The sequence below is a fragment of the Procambarus clarkii genome, chromosome 64 (assembly GCF_040958095.1).
Source record: "Procambarus clarkii isolate CNS0578487 chromosome 64, FALCON_Pclarkii_2.0, whole genome shotgun sequence".
Classification (NCBI taxonomy): domain Eukaryota; kingdom Metazoa; phylum Arthropoda; class Malacostraca; order Decapoda; family Cambaridae; genus Procambarus; species Procambarus clarkii.
Window position 1 is genome coordinate 4969065 of NC_091213.1, and position 21774 is coordinate 4990838.

Consider the following 21774-nt stretch of genomic DNA (forward strand, 5'->3'; position numbering starts at 1 on the left):
TTCTTTCATCAGTTTTATTCACTTTAGGTCACAAATAATGCCCTAATAATTGTAAATACACCATTTATTTATAGCATACAGTATTTTCTTGTAATAACTATAAATGATTTTGTGACCCTACATTAATGTTCATGTATACTGTGTGTGCATCAATGTCAAAAATGATCACAACTTTGTTTTGCAAGATGATAGTGAAATTTTTTATATTTAATCCAAAATCCAAATACAGTACAGTACTTGAATCTAATAGCAGAATCATTGATAAACTTAAAATATTATTGTGACTATGTTACATCTTTACAAATTGTTCTAAATATTAAACATATCATAATTTAAATATTTTATAAATAACTCATCCTTATCACTACTACTTACAATATAAAAAAGATATTCTATAAACAGAAGAATACTGACATTTCACAAAATAAAGCTATGAAAATAACATCAGAGTTCCGATGGATCGTGAAATATTCTACTGTCATCTGAGAACTGTGATGGGTTGATGAAGACTCCTTCCATTGTTTGCCACTTGGCTTGTACTCCTGGTCGTGATAAACCCACCACTTCATTTTGTCCATTGATTGGGCGACCATACTGCTGTCCTGTTACACCAAGGTACCTGTTCAAAAAAAAAAGTACAGTAATGCACCGAGTGTAATGAAAATCCACTTTTTGGGGGGCTGGCTCCTCCAGTAGCCTCCCCCCCCTCTACTTATGGCTTCTTCAGTTTATCTCTAGATGATTTCGGGGCTTTAGTGTTCCCGCGGCCTGGTCCTCGACCAGGCCTCCACCCCCAGGAAGCAGCCCGTGACAGCTGACTAACACCCAGGTACCTATTTTACTGCTAGGTAACAGGGGCATAGGGTGAAAGAAACTCTGCCCATTGTTTCTCGTCGGCGCATGCCAGAAGTTCGAAACCCTTCCCTGCCAGTTGGCCTTGGTGAAAAAAAAAAACTTACTAAATATGTAGGGTACAGGACCCTGGGAGAAAAAAGAGAGAATAAAAAGGATTCCCTGGAAATTTGATAAAATCATAACATGCCAAGCCCAAGAAAGCAACATAACTGGAAATTCAAGAATGCAAGAGCCCTAAGTCACCATGTAAGGTGGCATAAGGAAAACGAGAGCCGGCTGCAAACCAAAAGTGTGCCCTAACCCTTAAATGGCGCATGGCTATATACCATTTGACACCCACAGGTGCATATAAAAAAAAAAAAAAAAAAAAAAAAAATCTCTTTTTCTTCCTAACCTGTTAATTTGTGTTCACTGATCATGGGAAAAATAATAAAAAAATTGTAAGTAGCATATATTGCCCGCTATAGGGTGGGGAGGTCTGGAAAAAAACAGGCGAAGCAGTCCGCCACTGGCTGGCTGTCCCTCCCTCCCTCACCTCACCTGACTTGCCACCATTCTCCTCCCACCATACTGTTTTTGCTTTTATATACAGATGTTATATATAAGTATTTACATGTTTTGTTCACCATAACTGTACATCTAAGCTTGTATGGCGAGTAAAGGCACAAAGACGTAGCTACTCACACAGTCAGCTGGTGGCTGCCGCCCTCAAGGCCAGGCGCACTAATATTTCTCCTCCAACAATATTGTTTGTGGTGTTATTATGCTATATATACACACACATTATATATTAGTATCTACCTGTTTTATTCATCATACTTGTACAAGTAAACTGGTATGGTGCCCAAAGACCATCGTGGTCACCAGTAAACAACATAAGTTGTGCAGACGACGCACCGCCCTCACCAAAATGGCGGCTCCCAACCTACTCCTCTTGCTGTTTATACCCTCTATACACACGGTATATATAAGTATCTACATTTGTGTTCACCATAGTGAACCACTAAGCTGGCATGGTGAGTGCAGTCAATAAAAGGTGGCCACACACAGTCAGAAGACAATGCCACTACCCTCCCTCCCACAGCATTACTACTCCCTCCATTGTGAAATTGTTTCACTACCCATTGTTTTTGTGCCACAGATAATGAATAAAATATCACAATTTACAAGTGGCCATAGCTTGCAGAGCCTCCAGTGGTACCGTATACCCACTCCCACCACATCTCGTGCTAACATCAATATTGATCAACCCCATGTCTCACTGTGTGTCAATTCATGTTATTTTTTAGTAAATACAGTACAGTATAGTAATACTGTGCTGAAAGTGTTTGTGATATTGTTCTGAAGTCAATAATGGAGCAGAAATGGCCTAGATGTCAAGGAAAAATGACCAAGTGAGAGAATGAGTGTAAGGGAACACTTTGCTTCTCACAAGCAATGCTCTCCTCACCAGAAAACTTTATCCGTGTAAAACAAGTGCAATGCTAGAAGACTACTACAATGCTTAACTATGTATGTAGAAAGCAGTGAATGTGAAGCTGAATTACTCACCTATAATATTACAGCACACACATCATACTTGAGAGCGTAATATTATATATAAAAAAATTAAAACTACTAAATGCTTAAGATTAAGAGCAATGGAAATGTTTGTTCGGAATGGTTTATCCAAATTGGATTAAAACAGTTTCATCATATATATTATTCAAAATAAATGCTGGCCATAAAGTATAAACAAATGATGGTAGAGAACACTTCAGCAGAAGTGAGTGGGATACATACACGTCGGTGTCCACATGTCTAAGCATGATGTTTTGGTGGCGGCCCCATTCTTCACCGTCACAGATGACTACCCACTCATCCCCAGAATCACCATCTCCTTCTTCCCCAAATGCAGAAATCTCCTGCTTATCCGAGAGTGGTGATGAAAAATGATGAGAATGGAGGTTCCTCCTTGTTGTCAAATGCTGCAGCCGAATTGTTTGCCCACAAGCAACTGGTTCTCTTCATAAAAAACAAAAAAACAAAATTTAGTATCTTATACTTCAATTGCTTTTACAATTACAATTAATTTACTTTGCCAAGCCAAGTGAAAACAACTGAGAAAGCATCAACAGAAGTGCTATACTACATACAAAATTAATACTGCTGCCTTGTATTTTTTACAGAATTAGATTTGTAATAAATTCATATTTGTTTGCCTATTCAGTATTTATTAACAGGGTATTTACCAAAACAATGGAAGGTAATAATAAATTATGGGATAATAATAATGCTCATACAAGACTGACAAGGCAGGATAACAATGTGCTTAAAAAAAAAGAAGCACACCACCAAGTAGCTGCAAATAGCTAGTAGTGCAATAAGATAGGTAACCAAAACAATTTGGAAGAAACCACATAAGACAAACTCCACAGGAATGAGGGACACAGGCCACTGGGTGCACCACGGGAAATCGTCTGACCGAAGCCAACCCCAACCTTGAATATTTGGCGAGAGAGGGAATCGACAGCCAAGTGTGCCCTTATCTTACATGTACGGCCCTTAACACTCAAAGGAGCAGGGGCCATCATGTTAAGGTGGTGGCTAGCAAGTACCAGCACAGTCAAATTATTATTTTTTCCCAGCCACAGGCCTTGTATAGGAGAACAACATGTACATGTACTGCCAGAAAGTGAGATGCCTCAAGAAAAGGTAACTCATAGAGAAGAATGTCAGCAGTCCCTCAGAGCAGGGATCTTGGATAGGACATAGGAAAATGCAAGATGACCCCAGGGAAGACAAACCTGGCCACAGCCAGAACAAAATGGAATGCTAGGGGGCACATGTCATGTGGGCAGCATAAATACAAAAATGAAGCTTTTAAATGAAACAGAACAATGGCCTTTGGTGGAACTAATGTTAAAAGTGAACACCACAGCATTAGGAGAGGCTAATGATGTGGGGCCAGTGTCACCATAAGAAAGAGTAAGGTGGGAGGGAGGGAATTATTAGGGAAAAGCGCCAAACCATTACGACTATATAGCACTTGGAAGGGATCAGGATAAGGATTTGGGATGGGACAGGAGGGGAATGAATGGTGCCCAACAACTTGGACGGTCGGGGATTAAACACCGACTTGCATGAAGCGAGACCGTCGCTCTACCGTCCAGCCTAAGTGGTTGGACGGTAAAAAAGGTAAAAACCACCACCACCAAGGTAAAAATCCTACAGAACACCTTGGAAACCTGAAAGTAGCAGAAACAGGAAACCACAAACGTTTCCAGAAGCAAGAACAGTAAATCTGGGATTCTGACACCTGAGAATGACTCAACTGGCCAGACAATAGGGAACCAGTGTGGAAAAAAAATAAAACATCCTGAAATCTGGAAGCCTTAGAGGTTGGGTCAGAACTGGGTGGAGAAGAAATAGTTACCCTATACCAGAAGAGACAAGCTTACATCACAAAGGCACTCGCCTGCTAAACAAGCCCCAAGGAATGTGACAAGAGTGGCTGATCAGACAAAAAGCTGAACAGGACGAGGAAGACATCATAACCTAGCGAGAAGAGAATAGCACATAGCAAGTGTCTGCCAAAGGAGCCACCCACTTTGGGTTCCAAGTCAACTGGTGAAAATTTTGGTTATCTCCGACCCAGTTGTTGACATGGATGAGGCAGGTGTGGGACATCAGGTTGGACTCTCACTCTGAGTAGACACTGATGCATCAATTCAACACATTCTCACTATATTACACAACAATTTTGTTAAGGGAAGAATCTGAAAGAATTGAAGGCATCGCTAGGGTACTGGGAATAACTAATTTATATTGGACTGTAGACCTAAATCTCAGCTTATTAATTTATAAATCCATTATCTGATATAAAGAATGTGAAATACAAAAAGAGCAAAAATGAAAAATCTCCATGATAGGATAAAGTACAGTACTACTTAGGTTAGGTGCATAATGTTTTGAGTAGATGCCCTTTTGTTTTATAAGCATTGTAAACAGTAAGTCATGTAACCTATACTCAGTGACGTCATTGTTTGTGGTTGTTGTTATAAAACGCGATGTGGAGTTCACGTTTGTTTCTCGTCCTGCCGAATTATAACACTCCAATAAACTAAACTAACCCTCTTTTGCAAGCTTGCTTTATTGTTCCCTTTATGAGCCAGTTGGAGTTGTGATCTTCTTGCTGCGGTGCTCCTGTCACAGATTGCTGCCCTGAACCTGATCCGTACTTAACATCATGAGAATGCAGTCGCACCTTCAATGATACAAAAATAAAATTTATTTACATGGTAATGTTTTATATATACACAAGTTAAAATGTCATTTCTTATCCAATTTAAACAAATATACAAATTTATATATATACAGTACACACGTACACACACATATATGGAGCACTACTTGGCAAATGGAATTTAATGTGAATAAATGCCATGTTATGGAATGTGGAACTGGAGAACATGGACCCCACACAACCTATAAATTATGCGAGAAATCTTTAAAGAATTCTGACAAAGAAAGAGATCTACGGGTGGTTCTAGATAGAAAACTGTCACCTGAGGACCACATTAAGAACATTGTGCGAGGAGCTTATGCTACACTTTCTATCTTCAGAAATGCTTTTAAATACTGTACATGGATGGAGAAATACTAAAGAAACTGTTCACGACTTTCGTTAGACCAAAGCTGGAATATGCAGCAATTATATGGGGCCCATTTCTTAAGAAGCACATCAACAAACTGGAAAGGGTGCAAAGACATGCCACTAAGTGGCTCCCAGAACTGAAGGACAAGAGCTACGAGGAGAGTTTAGAGGCATTAAATATGCAAAAATACTAGAAGATAGAAGAAAAAGAGGCGATATGATCACTACGCACAAAATAGTAACAGGAATCGATAAAATTGACAGGGAAGAATTCCCGAGACCCAGAACTTCAAGAACAAGAGGTCATAGATTTAAACCAATGAAACAAAGCTGCCAGAGAAATACAAGAAAATTCACTTTTGTAAACAGAGTAGACGGTTGGAACAAGTTAGGTGAGAAGGTGGTAGAGGCCAAAACTGTCAGTAATTTCAAAGCGTTACATGACAAAGAGCACTGGGAAGACGGGACACCACGAGTGTAGCTCTCATCCTGTAACTACACTCGAGTAATTACACTTAGGTACTGTAATTACATTGGTAATTCTTAAATTTTAAATCTCTTAAAATCTTAAATCTCTCTGATACAGTCGTCTTGTGGTTCATGCAAGTTTCTGTTACAATTGGGGCTCGTGTTCTCATATAAGGCTCTCTCATGTGCGCCAATGAAAACGAACTCCTGGTCTGTGGCTACCGAGTTGCTGTTGGGTCACTGGACAGAAATAGCTGTGGCTACCAATGACTTAACAGTCCGGTAGCCATTTAGTCAGAGTACTGGACTTGTCAATGTGTTCATTACCCCTGTCAGTCTAAGGTTTAAAGTTTGAACCTTTCATGAGAGGAGTGCACTGATATATATTATATATTCTCTATATAATATATATTACATATTCTCTGGCAATTTTCCTGTTCATAATACTATGCCTATTCTTAAATCTTTCCAATCATTCTTCACTAGTGTGAAAATCTGGACTGTTCATCTTTGAACATCAATCACATCATCGTGGATGGATTGGTGGCTGACTGGCGGGCAGGTTTTGGCAGATGGCCGGGTAGGTTTGGGCAGGCAGATGGACGGCTATTTGGGCGGGCGGTGTGGGTGGGCTTGAGTAGGGGGATGGAAGACTACTTGAGCGGTGTGGTGGGTTTGGGCAGGCAGACGGGCAGCTATTCGGGTTGGCTTTTGTGCAGGCGAATGGGTGGCTATTCGGGCGAGCAGGTATTCTCTGGGTGGATTTGGACAGGCAGATGGGCAGGTATTTGGGTGGATGGGTGGCTATTCGGGCGAGTCCACCCGCGATCCAGTTTTAAAAGCTAGAGCTACAGTACTAACATAGATAATTTCTCAAATAGCAGATGTCTATCATATTACAGTATATATTTTTTATATTTAGTTTAGAAATATAATTAGGATAATAAGAATCTATTAAAACACCTGTTTTAGAAAAGATTTATTAATCTGAAACTTTCAAAGTCATGGGTCACTGAACTATGACAACACAGCGAAGGAAAGCCAAGTGAGGCCTCTTCCCCCCCCCCACAAGTAACTCATGTGCTTGACTTAAATCCACCAAGCCCTGGCAGCTGAGGCCACCACATCGGGCCTTTGGGACCTAATCGTTGCCAACCAAGAGCCAGAACCATAAATAATAAAAAAGCATAAGCACAACCAAACAAGCAACTGATTGTGTATTTTTTCTTATTGTTTGTGGCTGATCCCTGATCCCTTGCATCACTGAGCAAAGTTGATGCTGGTCCTGGCTCTCTCTAGAGGCCTGGTGTGTTGGATTAAGGCTTGGTGGATCTAGAGTTAAGCTTGTAGTTTTTGTGGGTCAAGTAGGAAAAGGACTTTGCATTACTGTACATTCAATAGTTGATTTTGTTGTGAAAAAGACAACTTCATAATTTTCATAGCTTGTACTGTAATTCCATTTAAAAATGCACTGAACTATTAATCCTTAAAGCAGCATATTCTGTGGTTAATCAACAACTTCCATTATTTCCACTGGTAAACTGAGGCGCAGTCGCCGTACCACCACGCGCTAGGTCGGCCATGTGTGTATCAACAAACTTTGTTTCCCCGAGTTAAAGTTTGTAGCCCAATTCGGATATTATGAAGAAATTGGGCTCGTAACCCGAAAAATTCATAAAGATGGGCATTCGTAGGCCAAGGTGTCACTGTACACACATCCACAATTTGCAGTTGCATTCCACGAGAGCTTGCAGTTTGTATACCCAACTTAAGAAAAAGGGTAGCTAGCACTTTACTTACTGAATGTGGTGACCAACCAATATTTCATACATGATACATACATACATACATACTATCATTAATGGAATGCATGCCTAATGATAGGAATGCATACATTCCTATCATTAAGAAGTGATGTGTGGAGGCTGACTCCATACACAGTTTTAAGTAGATATGATAGAGCCCAATAGGCTCAGGAACCTGTACACCTGTTGATTGATGGTCGAGAGGTGGGACCAAAGAGCCAGAGCTCAACCCCCGCAAGCACAATTAGGTGAGTACAATTAGGCGAGTACATACATACTGTATAATACTACCAAAATTGATTTAATGATGCCTCAATATAATTAGTCAATTTAGGCAGCAATTTGTAATTATATACTAATACAGTAATTCATCTTACCCAGCCAGCAAATTTGAAATCATGCTATAAACTATTTGCTATACTGTACCATTATATAAAGCAGTAATTTCTTGACAGACAAAACTCCATGCTAATTCTTAACTCAATTTCTCTCCTTTAATGCTACTGTACACTGCATGTATGTTACATATTCTTCACATAACATCAATCATCATGTACATACTAGTTGATTATCATCATGGGATCAGGATATTTGCCAGGGAAATTCTGAAGATAGGCAGTGAAGAAAGGAAACCGTTTACCCAATAGAAGAAAATAATCGATTCACCTCCAATATTTAGACAAAAAGAAGCGATGAGATTCACCGTGACAAAATATTTGTAAGCTTTACAATCAAATTAGAAGTGTTTTGAGGTGACAGTCCAAGTCAAGTAGTGTATTTCTCGTGGTCAAGCTACCACTATAGACAAAACCTTGTCAAGATAATTAAATTAAAAATGCCGTCATGAATTATATTTTACCTACCTTATAATAAGCATTGTACAGTTTCACAACTGATCCGCATGTAACATGTTGAGTCCCACGCCCTGAAATATATGTACAGTACATGCTAATACTTTAAATTACTTAGGTGTTGCTTAAATTTAGGATAAATAGTTAAAGTAGAGAATGAGGTAATGATAAAGAATTAATAAAAAATATTCCAACTTACTGTATATCAAAAAGTATTCAATATTTGGATGAAGAGTCTATCATACAGTATTACATTATAGTCAATAATAAGCAGTCAATATTTTTATAAAGCTTAAAACCTGGCTTTCACTCTGCCGGGGTGTTCAATGCAGGTCGGCGTTTAATCCCCAACTGTCCAAGTGGTTGGGCACCATTCCTTCCCCCCCGTCCCGTCCCATCCCAAATCCTTATCCTGATCCCTTTCAAGTGCTATATAATTGTAGTGGCTTGGCGCTTTTCCCTGATAGTGCAATTCAATTCTATCGGGGTTGTTCCAGTGTGCGGTGTGAGTGGCTGGTTTCCTGCCCTGCCGGGGTTATTTGGGTGTCGCCAGGTGGTCAGACCCACTAGGTGATTTTAGTTTTGCCATCTGGTTATCTTTGTTTACCGGATAGTGTCATTTTGTTTTCTTACCAGGAATTCAGCTTGACAAGGATTACATGTCTATTTACGTCGTCACCCTTAATCTCAACAACATATACAATACAGTACAATAATTTGCACAAGTCTAAATTTTATGTATTAAAATTTAAAGAAAAATTTGTACCAGTTATTTAAAACATCAAACTTAATGCAATGATACTTTCTGAAAGAAGCCTTCAATGGTTTGTGTCATCTAAAGAAACCACTTCAAAAGAGCTGCTAGTAGCAATCAGGCCACTAATGATTTTTGTAGGCCTACCAAGGGAACAAGACCAGAACCTGGCTTTCACAGAGGCAAGGGAAATATGGGGATAAAAAATCAATCTACTACTACTGTTAAATGCAGAGAAAGTAAAAGCATAGCTAAACAAACCAACGTTCATAAAGAAAAGAAACAAGAGAAAATATAAAAACATTGCAACCTATAGTTGGTCACAGGTAACCTTCCTTGCTCCACCTCTCCCAGATCACCACCATGTGTCCCTCAGGTCAGAAGTGAAGTGAATTATGGAAGGAGAAAGCGCCAAGCCATTACAATTATATAGCACTGGGAAGGGGTCAGGATAAGGATTTTGGGATGGGACAGGGGGGTAAAGGAATGGTGCCCAACGACTGTGACGGTCGGGGATTAAACGCCGACCTTTTTAATTACACCAGGTGGGCACATTAGATGATTATTCGTGACTCCTGCTAGCAAACTGAGAGCTTCCCTTCCCATAGTTCATTGGTAAGCCTTGCCCTACTAATTTTCCCTGAAACACAACCCACCAACTGGTTAACAGGTACCCAATTACTACTGAATGAGCAGGGGTGAACAGCTAAGGATCGGCACCAAGACAATCCTCCCTAGGCAGGACTTGAACGAAGACAAAATTGCTTTCAAGGCACGGAGTGTGTGTATTACCACTATGCCACAAACGAATTCTAACTCGTCAATCACTAATGCATTTTAGATTCAAACCCCAAACCCTGCAGAGAATATACAGTAATAAAATGCCTTTTTGGTGGACTCTGACACCTCAAGCAAAATCACTCACAAAGAAGCAATCAGAATTTTAATATTTTTCACTGTCTATTCCATATTTTACACTCATTTGGAAACAATTTTTTCTTAATATTACCATCATTGCACTTTCTAAGGTTAAAACTGTTCTGTAACTTTCCTGAATAGTTGCATTGGAGGTTTGTACTTGCCTAGTTGTGCTTGTGGGGGTTGAGCTCTGGCTCTTTGGGCCTGCCTGTCAACTGTAATTTTTTTTTCTTTCACACACACACAGGAAGCAACCCGTAGCAGCTGTAACTCCCAGGTACCCATTTACTGCTAGGTGAACAGGACCATCAGGGTGAAAGAAATTCTGCCCATTTGTTTCCACCTGCGCTGGGGAGCGATCCCCGAACCCTAGGACTACGAATTTTGTACTTATAACTAGGGGTGTTCTATACCTTCTCATCTGTTAAGTTTATGAATTTTATATGCCTATTTTTTTTTTTTGTAATTCACTCTACATAACTGTTCCTCCATTCACCCTATTTACTTGCTCACTTCTATATCTTATATTTTGGAACCATTTAAGCTCTCATTTTGAGTGAATGCCCCACAATTAGCATGCCATTTATGAACAATGTTTCTGTGATTTTAGCTTTGAATGCTGGCATATTAAAAAAAGCCATATAATATCTAGTGTATACTATTTCTGGGAGATTATTTTGTCTATTACATCTCTATCCCAATGGACGTGGCTTAAATTTGGAACCAATTCATCTAGCACTGGTAATTACATGGGTGTTGGGAAGCATTCGATACAGTACTGGGGATTTTGGTGTTCGGTTACGTAAAATTGAAAGCAAGGTTAAGCAAGGCTAGATGTGATTAGGTAGGGATAGGTTCGATAGGTTTTTTATTAAGGTTTAAAAGTCAGCTGACAGTATGTGCTCCAGTTAAGACATTTAAATGACCTACCACCAAATACAGCATCATGTTCATTATTTTGGTAGCATGTCAGCTTATAAGCACACGCACACAGTCCACATAGTTACTGTATGTCATCCTGTAACCAAATACCATAACGCCCCTTACACCTGCCTCCAAACAGCTTCCCGGCATGCTGGCATATCGTGCTATCTCATACCCCACAATTCCATTCCACAGGCGATAAAAACAATTGGACAATAAAACATACCGTAAGCATACGCGAAGAGCGTGAATACACAGATAATCCCGTTAAGTTTCATTCCGCTCAATACAGTCCTGTATATTCTTGCCTTCCTGGCAGTTCCAGCGTGTTGGCGCGAGACTTGCTGACAACACAACCAACGTCAACACACGTCCGTCTTGCTCATTGGTGGAGAGTTAGGCACCGTCACCAGCGTACCGCTCGCTCATTGGTGGAGGGTCAGGCATCGTTGCAAGGGCCGCTTACCGTACACACCAGCAAGTTGTTGTACCGGAAATTCAATGGTCATGCTTATTTATTTATTAATTTATTTATTTATATACAAGAAAATAAGTACATTGGTGATTATGTGATACATTCTTGTAAGGCCATTAACACGCAAAGCGTTTTATTGCCTACATTTAAGCAGCTTATAACTGAGGCCAATTATATCGAGAACTCCAGTAACAATTTAATTTACCTGAGACAAATTTAAATTCACACTAGTCCTTCCCCTCAATCACTACCACCCATTTTTCTTACTTATTATTAATACTATTAATTAAATTAAACTAAAATTATTACTATTAATTTTATACATGGCTGCTTATCAGCCGACAAAATGATTTATTATTATTTGGTTAAGATTTCCTGTATAGTACCTCGATCATTTGGAATAATCCATAATAAATATATTTCACTGAGTCAGGGGTCAAGCAGCCAGCGAATATATACATGAGAACAGAAGATGCTTTTTCACCCACAGGGTTATTAACCCATGGAACTGCCTACCCGCCGAAGCCGTAAATGTCAAGACCGTACAGCTGGAAAAGATTATAAAGGCAAATGGAGGAGAGGGACCTTCGACAAGCCGCCGGCTTCATGTCCTCGTCGAAGCCACTAGTGTCAGTGGGACTTACATCGAGGTCCCCCCCTCCCGAGGGGACCTTCGACAAGCCGCCGGCTTCATGTCCTCGTCGAAGCCACTAGTGTCAGTGGGACTTACATCGAGGTCCCCCCCTCCCGAGGGGTCCTATTGACCCTCCCCAGGATGCAATCCCACAACAAACTAATTTTCCAGCCCGTCCGACGTCCGACTATCACCTGAATATACCTACTTACTGCTAGGTAAATAGAGGCATTAGGTAATGGGACCCACCTACGAATTTCTGTTCCGACCGGGACTCGAACCTGAAATTCCTAATTATGAGTCAAGAATGAACCCGACTGATTGATTGATTGATAAAGATTAAGCCACCCAAATGGTGGCACTGCACGGGCATGAATAGCCCGTAAGAACCCGATTGTACCACTGAGAACTTTATATGAAGTACCGTACACTTTTCCTGAACATTTGCAATAGAACTATCCCAGCTTTCTGACAATTTCTCATATTCAATTATATAGTGACCTAAGTTATGTGAATAGTTTTGTTGACAGAGTTTACATTTGTCTACCAGTTAATTTACTTTAGTTCATTTCTTATGCACATAATTAATGGGCTCAGCGATTGAACTCCCAAATTCATTTAGCTAAGCAAGTTACAGTCTTGATAAGCTTGTTATAATACTCAATTTATTGTTATACCAACAAAGAGCTCGAGACCGCCCACAAAAAGTAATTTATAGTTCCGTGTCCATACTCACCTAGTTGTACTCGCCTAGTTGTGCTTCCGGGGGTTGAGCTTTGACTCGTTGGACCCGCCTCTCAACTGTCAATCAATTGGTGTTACAGATTCTGGAGCCTATCGGGCACTATCAGTCTATACTTGAAACTGTGTATGGAGTCAGCCTCCACCACATCACTGCCTAATGCATTTCATTTGTTAACTACTCTGACACTGAAAAAATGTTTTCTAATGTCTCTGTGGCTCATTTGGGTACTAAGTTTTCACCTGTGTCTCCTTGTTCATGTTCTACCCGTGCTGAATAGTTTGTCCTCCCTGTCAATTCCCCTGAGAATTTTGTAGGTGGTTATCATGTCTCCCCTTACTCTTCTGTCTTCCAGAGACAGGTTTATCTCCCGTAGCATTTCCTCGTAGCTCATACCTCTCAGTTCTGGGACTAGTCTGGTGGCATACCTCAGAATCTTCTCTAACTTTGTCTTTTGTTTAACTAAGTATGGACTCCAGGCTGGAGCTGCATACTCCAGGATTGGTCTTATATAAGTGGTATACAAGGTTCTGAGCGATTTATTACTCAAGTTTCTAAAGGCAGTTATTATATTGGTCAATCTAGCATATGCCGCTGATGATATCCTTTTGATGTGGGCCTCTGGGGACAGGATCAGTGTGATATCAAACCCCAGATCTTTCTCTCTATTTGACTCTTGCAGTGCCAGTGCCCGTGCACTACTGTTTGTTTTCGTGCATCAGTCAACGAATATGTGACGTAAGAGAGTTGAGTAACCAATCAGGTGTCTCCATTCACCAGTGATGCAATCACAGCTGATTATTCCAATAATATTACTTCTAACAAATTTTGATAGAAATCTTAAAAATATATAATACAATAACTTTATAAAAATATAAACTTCAAAGAACAAAATAAATAGACAATATAAAAGTTTTTTTCTTTAGGCATATCCTTGATAAACTCTTTTATAATCAATTTTCTTACCCAGGAAGAGTTTTATATTCTATCCAAGAAGGACTCTCCCATTGGCTTACTAAACCAGGAAGTGACGTATCAACCTCAGCGACCAATCAACTCCTCCTCATAGGCAATGGATTAATATGACGTCATAAAAATCCTTTGGTCACTTTGGTGTTTGTAAACATAGACACGTTGGAAATCTTCCACACTATTATGTGAATATTTTTCCTGCAGTAGAGGCAAGTTAAGGCTTCTGATAATGGAGGTGGACGACCTTCACTCTCAAGAGCCAGAGATCGAGATGGAAGTAAGAATATGCTATATTATAGATAATATTAGAAATATCTTTGTTCATACAGAAAACGAGATTCACCATTTTCATTTCCTGTTCATTGCCAAGTCATCCCTTTGTCATCTGTATGATCTTGACGAGAAGCAGTCGATTGCAGTAAACATGGTGAGCTGTAACAATGTAAACTATAAATCTGTATTTGTAGCCAACAAATTGCAAGACTATAATTTGTTTTCTAATTATATCCTGTCTCAATTGAGCCTTATCATCTTAGTGTACTTCAAGGTTCCAAGATGCAGACCTTGGAAGACATTATACGAGTTAATTTAGCATGTTGTTTGTACGTTTCAAGTAGATTAACAGCAAAGAAAGAGAAGAATCAAAGAACAGTTTGGAAGGCTTTTCTGGAAATGCTAGGTTAGGTAAAGGCTGTGTTAATATAATTATGTTAGCTTAAAGAGATAAGTTGGCAGAGGGAGGGATGGGGGGAGTTAATCTGAAATCAAGTGTTTTGTGCATATTGGTTAAGTGAACCATGTAAGAAAAATATGCAGTTTCAGTTCATTGTCCCTCTATCAACACCTTTCTATCCTACAATAACCATTCTAAACTACAGTATACTTGGCCAATATACAGATTGTACCCTGTTACAATCTGACCCCACTCTCAGTTGAGTCAACCTATGTATCGCATTTCCAAAATGGTCATTCATGTTGGAATAGACAAATGCTCAAAGAATATTGCTGAAAACATCTTGATAACTTATTAAACCAAAATTATTTACTAGTCAGAAGAGAGACAGAAACGGGATCTATATGTTAAACTTTTACCAGACAAATATTGTTGAAAACCTATTACTGTATCTCCTAATCTAGAGGAAAGTCAGTGGTATCTGGACACAACATAAGTTACTAGTGCTCAAATCATATTTAGAAATATGAATAATACCTTCATGGAAACACCAATGGCAAGTATTGCAGGATGAGACATTTATCTATAAAATGCCACCAGTCTGTAAGTACTAAATATTTTTTTATTTACATATGTGGGTGGCTGGATGTTAAGTATCGAGTAAAGGGTCTGAACACCTTGATGCCGGTATTCAGAGAGCAAAATGTCATCTATTTCAAATGGAATTTCACTAGTACCAGTATAGCTATTTATTCAGGGTGGTACAAAACTTCATACATTGGGAAAATTAACACCTTTTATCAAAGTGTAAATTATTCACAAAATATGCTCTTCATGGGTTGCCATTATTTTATAGGGACTCCTAGTTCCTTTATAAAAATCTTTGAAAGAGTGCTAAGAGGTAAGATCACAAAATACATGGACTTACAGCATCTCCATAACCCTGGACAACATGGGTTCAGAACAGGGCGCTCTTGCCTATCACAGTTGCTGGATCACTAGGACATGGCATTAGATGCCATGAAGGCAAACAAAACACTGACGTACCTGATTGATACCTGGTTGATGGGTTCTGGGAGTTCTTCTACTCCCCAAACCTGGCCCGAGGCCAGACTTGGCTTGTGAGAGTTTGGTCCACCAGGCTGTTGCTCGGAGCGGCCCGCAGGCCCACATACCCACCACAGCCCGGTTGGTCCGGCACTCCTTGAAGGAAACAATCTAGTTTCCTCTTGGAGATGTCCACGGTTGTTCCTGTAATATTTCTGATGCTCACTGGTAGGACGTTGAACAACCGTGGACCTCTGATATTCATACAATGTTTTCTGATTGTGCCGGGTGCCACCATTGACACTATCCCCCCACCACTGACACCATCCCCCACACCATTGATACCATCCCCCACATCCCTTAAATGGCACATGGAGAGAGAAAGAAGAGGTTGGGGAGATATGATCAAAACATACAAAATTCTTAGGGGAATTGACAGGGTAGATAAGGACAGATTATTTAGCATGGGTGGTACTTGCACAAGGGGACATAGGTGGAAATTCAGTACCCAAATGAGCCACAGAGACATTAGAAAGAACTTTTTCGGTGTCAGAGTAGTTAATAAATGGAATGCATTAGGAAGTGATGTGGTGGTGGCCGTCTCCATACACAATTTCAAATGTAGATATGATAGAGCTCGATAAGCTCAGGAATCTGTACAAATCTCAGGTTGTACTATACAAATCACTTGTACTGTCCTGTCTTAAATACTCAGTACTGTACTCACTTTCCCCTTCAAAACAGGAGAGATTGCTGAAATGGAGGGATTACAGAGAACATATATGGCATACATAGACACAATAAAGCACCTTAATTATCGGGATTGTCTTAAAGCTCTCCAAATGTACTCGCTACTGGAATGAACGATATGGAAGAAAATGCAGAATAGAACCAGTGAAGAGCAGGGATGCCATAGGCATAATCAGAGAACACTGTATAAACATCAGAGGTCCACGGTTGTTCAACATCCTCCCAGCGAGTATAAGAAATATTACTGGAACAACCGTGGACATCTTTCAGAGAAAACTAGATAATTTTCTCCAAGGAGTACCAGACCAACTGGGCTGTGGTGGGTATGTGGGCCGCTAAAAGCAACAGCTTAGTGGACCAAGCTCTCACAAGTCAAGTCTGACCTTGGGCTGGGCTTGGGGAGTAAAACAACTCCCAGAATGCCATAAAGCACGTATCAAGCAGGTACTAGTAGATTAACAGTTGAGAGGTGGGACCAAAGAGCCGAAGCTCAACCACCACAAGGACAACTAGTTGAGTCGAACTAGGCGTGTACCTAAGGTCATGTCATAGTAATCAAGCAATTGTGAGAAGCAAGTGCGCCCTGTTTTAAACTTGTGTTGTCTGGGGTTAATTAAGCAGATGTTGTGATTCCATGTGATTTGTAATTGTAATTATTTGAAAAGTAAAAGTAATTGTATACTTTTGTACATTATTAATCCCGGTACCAATTACACTGAGGGTTCTGGTAGCACAGTTGGGTTCATTCTTGACTCACAATCTAGACTTACGGGTTCGAATCCTGGGCGGGACAGAAATGGTTGGGGGCATTTCCTATCACCTAATGCGCTTGTTCACCTAGCAATCAGTAGGGACCAAAGAGTTAGTCAGCTTGTTGTGGGGTTGTATCCTGAGGAGGACCTCGAGAAAAGCCTAATGTGTATAAATGCACTCTGGCTGCCTGTTCCTCCAACACAATGAATTTCTATTCCTTACACTGCCTGTATTCCTTACATTGCCTGTACAGGCAATTGTGTAACTCTTAGTATTCCTTACAGTGCCTGTATTCATTACACTTTGTTTATTGCACTGTGTTTATTACACCAAAACCGTCAGTAATTTCAAAGTGTTTGATGAGAAAGAATGCTGGGAAGATGGGACACCACGAACGTAGCTCTCATCCTGTAACTACACTTAGGTAATTACCACCTGTATTCCTTACACCGCCTGTATTCCAGGCCTGTATTTCTGTATTCCTGTATTGACCAGCTCCTAGGAGAGAGAAGCATGTGGGCTTAGAGCCATCCCCTGCTCAGGTATGTGTGTTAAGGTATTTATTACCAGGACTACTATAAGGCAGACTCTAGTTTACCTTCATGTTTCATGCAGTAAAGGATGGGGTTTGATAGTTTGTACTCCAGTGTCTAGCTAAGAAGCTCATGCCTTTAAAACCTGTATTCCTGACACTGCCAGTATTCCTTACACTGCCAGTATTCCTTACACTGCCAGTATTCCTTACACTGCCAGTATTCCTTACACTGCCAGTATTCCTTACACTGCCAGTATTCCTTACACTGCCAGTCTTCCTGACACTGCCAGTCTTCCTGACACTGCTAGTATTCCTGACACTGCTAGTATTCCTGACACTGCTAGTATTCCTTACACTGCCAGTATTCCTTACACTGCCAGTATTCCTTACACTGCCAGTCTTCCTGACACTGCCAGTCTTCCTGACACTGCTAGTATTCCTGACACTGCTAGTATTCCTTACACTGCCAGTATTCCTTACACTGCCAGTATTCCTTACACTGCCAGTATTCCTTACACTGCCAGTCTTCCTGACACTGCTAGTATTCCTTACACTGCCAGTATTCCTTACACTGCCAGTATTCCTTACACTGCCAGTATTCCTTACACTGCCAGTATTCCTGACACTGCCAGTATTCCTTACACTGCCAGTATTCCTTACACTGCCAGTATTCCTTACACTGCCAGTATTCCTTACACTGCCAGTATTCCTTACACTGCCAGTATTCCTTACACTGCCAGTATTCCTTACACTGCCAGTATTCCTGACACTGCCAGTATTCCTGACACTGCCAGTATTCCTGACACTGCCAGTATTCCTGACACTGCCAGTATTCCTTACACTGCCAGTATTCCTTACACTGCCAGTATTCCTTACACTGCCAGTATTCCTTACACTGCCAGTATTCCTGACACGAGAGAGAGAGAGAGAGAGACTGAGAGACTGAGAGAGAGAGAGAGAGAGAGAGAGAGAGAGACTGAGAGAGAGAGACTGAGAGAGAGAGACTGAGAGAGAGAGACTGAGAGAGAGAGACTGAGAGAGAGACTGAGACTGAGAGAGAGACTGAGAGAGAGACTGAGAGAGAGACTGAGACTGAGAGAGAGACTGAGACTGAGACTGAGACTGACAGTAGATGGATAGATGGATGGAGGCACCTGGAGGCGCCTGAGAGCTGGATGGACAGAGGTTCGGATTAGTAATCCTGAGGTTCCGGGTTCGATCCCCGGTGGAGGCGGAGACAAATGGGCAAAATGTTCCTTTCACCCTGATGCCCCTGTTACCTAGCAGTAAATGAGGCACCCGGGAGTTAGATAGCTGGTACGGACTGCTTCCTTGGGGGGGGGGTGTAACAAAAAGGAGGCCTGGTTAAGGACCGGGCCACGGGAACGCTAAACCCCGAAATCATCTCAAGATAACCTCTCAAGAGATGGATGCATAGACGGAAAGATAGTTGGATGCATAGATGAATTGATGGGTAGGTATATGGATGGACAGATGAATAAATGGATGGATAGATAAATACATTGATATATAGATAGGTACTCTACTTGTACTGTATACTCATAAGAAAGAATGTCTGTCTTTATCTGCCCAAAGTTGGAGGACAGGCACTTAGGATTAGCCTCACCGAAATTAATTAATTTATTTATTTATATACAAGAAGGTACATTGGGTTTGTGAGAATACATAGCATAGTATTTACAATCTTGCAAAGCCACTAGTACGCGCAGCGTTTCGGGCAGGTCCTTAATCTAACAGATAATTTTAAGTAGGTAAATTCTAGCAGAATTAATAAAATGATAACAGATACAGAAATTTGTAAAGGGAAATGGTGTGGTATGCGGGACGGAAATAGACTGATTGAGGTAGGCCTAAGTTAAATGCTCTAAGAAATATAGCCTGTAATCTACAGTATGAAGTCTGAAATGGAAACTGGGTGTAATTGGGCACGTGTTGTCCGTATTGCGTTGAAGACACTCGCCCTTGACCCGTGCATTTTCATCATTTATTTTATATATAAATGCAAATGTCGATCTGTTTTACGGGCTCGCCATAGCCTGTGCTACATGGACACTTCGTTCTGAGTAGCTGAATCTAAAACAACAACGTAGATCTATTTGAAGTTGGACGGGGGACAGTGTCAGACCACGGAGGAAAATTGAAACAGGAATTTCCTTAAGTACTTTCGTATATTAATACATCTTCAGACTCCTTCTGAAGATGTATTAATATACGAAAGTACTTAAGGAAATTCCTGTTTCAATTTTTCTCCGTGATCTGACACTGTCATATATGAAAATATGGATGCATATGGGTGCCTTTGTTGCTGGACAGGAGCCCCCCTTAGCTGATAAAGTTAATAGCGTCCACCATTAATAGCGTCCACGTAAGGTGGACAGGTTACACCCTACTATACAGGTGCCTAATTCCCGGGTACCGATTTACAAGTTAGTGAACAATGTATGCATACAGTAGGCCTATGCCGATAGTAAATATCCCGTAAAACGGAATAGTAAGCAAACCGTAGAATAAATATAACTTCAAGTGCGTGTTTATAACAAAATCTGAATGTGTTACCGTAGTGAGGCGTAGGTAGGCCCCGGGGGCTTCAGTTGCAGAGGTGGGCTTATAGGCGACGTAGCTGGCGCTGCGGCGCAGTAACCATTAACCTACTTTTCTTAATAATTCACTTATTACACAATTTAAGGTGTATTTACCTGTATATTGAAGAACTTTACAGTCTTTGAGTAAACACATCATGATAAAATATACATTTTGGTACACGGCTTCAATTTCCAACATACTATATAGACTGCACATATAATAGGCTATACGAGGTAAATGTTGAGTCTCTACACCACTGAACTTTTGACAAAGAGGCGTAATTTGTGAGGGAGTAGTGTGGTGGTGGTGAGGTTGGATGTGGTGAATGAGAAGGACTGGCGTCCCTTAATGACACACCCTCAACCTTCCTCTATAACACCACCAAGGAAATAACACACCTTTCACCCTCTTCCCTCCCTCATTACACTTACCTACTATGTCTTACCTTTGTCGTAGATACTGCTAGCTGGCCTCTCTTGGCCCTCACATACCAGGGATATGGGGCTTGGCGATTTAATCGCGGATTTCAATACGTTAAAAGATTTGATATGAAGATGGCAATGTTTATCTGTTAAACCCGGTTAAGACAAAGTGTCTTAGCTACCACAGTCACTCCCACCTACAGCAATGTACTTTACTCATTTATGAGTAAATCTTATCCCCCGGTCTAAGTAAATCATGTATTTGCTGTTCTTCAAACATGAGAAATGAGGTTGAAAGACCACAGCTTGAGATGAATATATTGTATCTACTGCGTAATTTTTATGTGGCACTTATTGAGAAATTGTATTAATAAATATTCATGTGACTCTCTGTTTACACGTACGTGATTCATTACACATACTGTACTTTTATTAAGGTAGGCGCCTAAAGTAACTTTTAGTATCAAGTTTGACACCGTCGTTGACTTAAGCGCAGACAGCACGCCGTAAAGCCCTACCGGATTTTCGACCTTGCGCTACTCACACGTCTGCCACTTCAACACTTGATAATCACACACTTGATAACATAATGTTATTATATTCCATTCCTATAATTCATTTAATTTTTTATTAATGTGTTTACGAGATATTGAAAGATGTAAGTGGTGTAGTGAGGTGAAATAGAGGGTATAGTGTGGCGTGTGGTGGAGGGCTGGCGGGGGGAGCGTAGGGTCGAGGATGGCGTGCGCGGGGCGGCGGGTGTCAGCGGGTGTAGTGCGTAGTTATAATGTCAGGCTCTGTCGGCGACGGGGCTCGGGCGAGGTAAGACCTCACTGCTACTCTCCTCTGCCTCTCATAATCCCACACCCTCATCAACCCCCAACACTACATGGCTGCTGCTTCTCCTCCTACACACGTTGCCCGGTGACTGGTCTGGTACGGTGTTCCTGTGCTTG

At 40.7% G+C, this 21774-nt stretch overlaps 2 protein-coding genes across 10 annotated transcripts in view; one reads left to right on the plus strand and one right to left on the minus strand.

Annotated features, from left to right (window-relative positions):
• LOC123768938 (stromal cell-derived factor 2) lies at positions 1-20995 on the minus strand. 4 transcript variants are annotated; one of them, XM_045759784.2, is made up of 6 exons: positions 20842-20995; positions 11438-11672; positions 8628-8689; positions 4968-5101; positions 2638-2859; positions 1-619 (listed from the first exon to the last, which is right to left on the minus strand). In XM_045759784.2, exons 2-6 carry the CDS (start codon positions 11487-11489, stop codon positions 445-447), a joined length of 645 nt encoding a protein of 214 aa, XP_045615740.1. In that variant the 5' UTR covers positions 11490-11672; positions 20842-20995; the 3' UTR covers positions 1-444. The 4 variants fall into 4 exon arrangements, with proteins under 4 accessions (XP_045615740.1, XP_045615741.1, XP_045615739.1 ...); XM_045759785.2 differs by lacking the exon at positions 20842-20995 and adding an exon at positions 20510-20751; XM_045759783.2 differs by lacking the exon at positions 20842-20995 and having other exon boundaries at positions 11438-13969.
• REPTOR-BP (REPTOR-binding partner) overlaps positions 14622-21774 on the plus strand; it is an 18564-nt gene continuing 11411 nt past the window's right edge. Inside the window, exons 1-2 of one of the 6 annotated variants that reach the window (XR_011223641.1) lie at positions 14622-14636; positions 15084-15263. Coding sequence is in view for 1 of the 6 variants with exons in the window: in XM_045759787.2 (XP_045615743.2) it covers positions 21557-21640 (84 nt within the window). In the remaining 5 variants the exon portion in view is untranslated. Of the gene's footprint in view, positions 14637-15083; positions 15264-21503; positions 21641-21722; positions 21755-21774 lie in introns of those variants that run through there. The other 5 variants (XM_045759787.2, XR_011223635.1, XR_011223640.1 and 2 more) reach the window with 5 other exon arrangements.

Coding starts and splice junctions, on each gene's coding strand:
- LOC123768938 (XM_045759784.2), bottom strand. CDS start 11,489: ATGAAACTTAACGGGATTATCTGTGTATTCACGCTCTTCGCGTATGCT. Junction 5,102..8,627: donor TGTACAATGCTTATTATAAG/GTAGGTAAAATA, acceptor GTATCATTGAAG/GTGCGACTGCATTCTCATGA. Junction 2,860..4,967: donor AAGCAAGCTTGCAAAAGAGG/GTTAGTTTAGTT, acceptor TTTTTTATGAAG/AGAACCAGTTGCTTGTGGGC.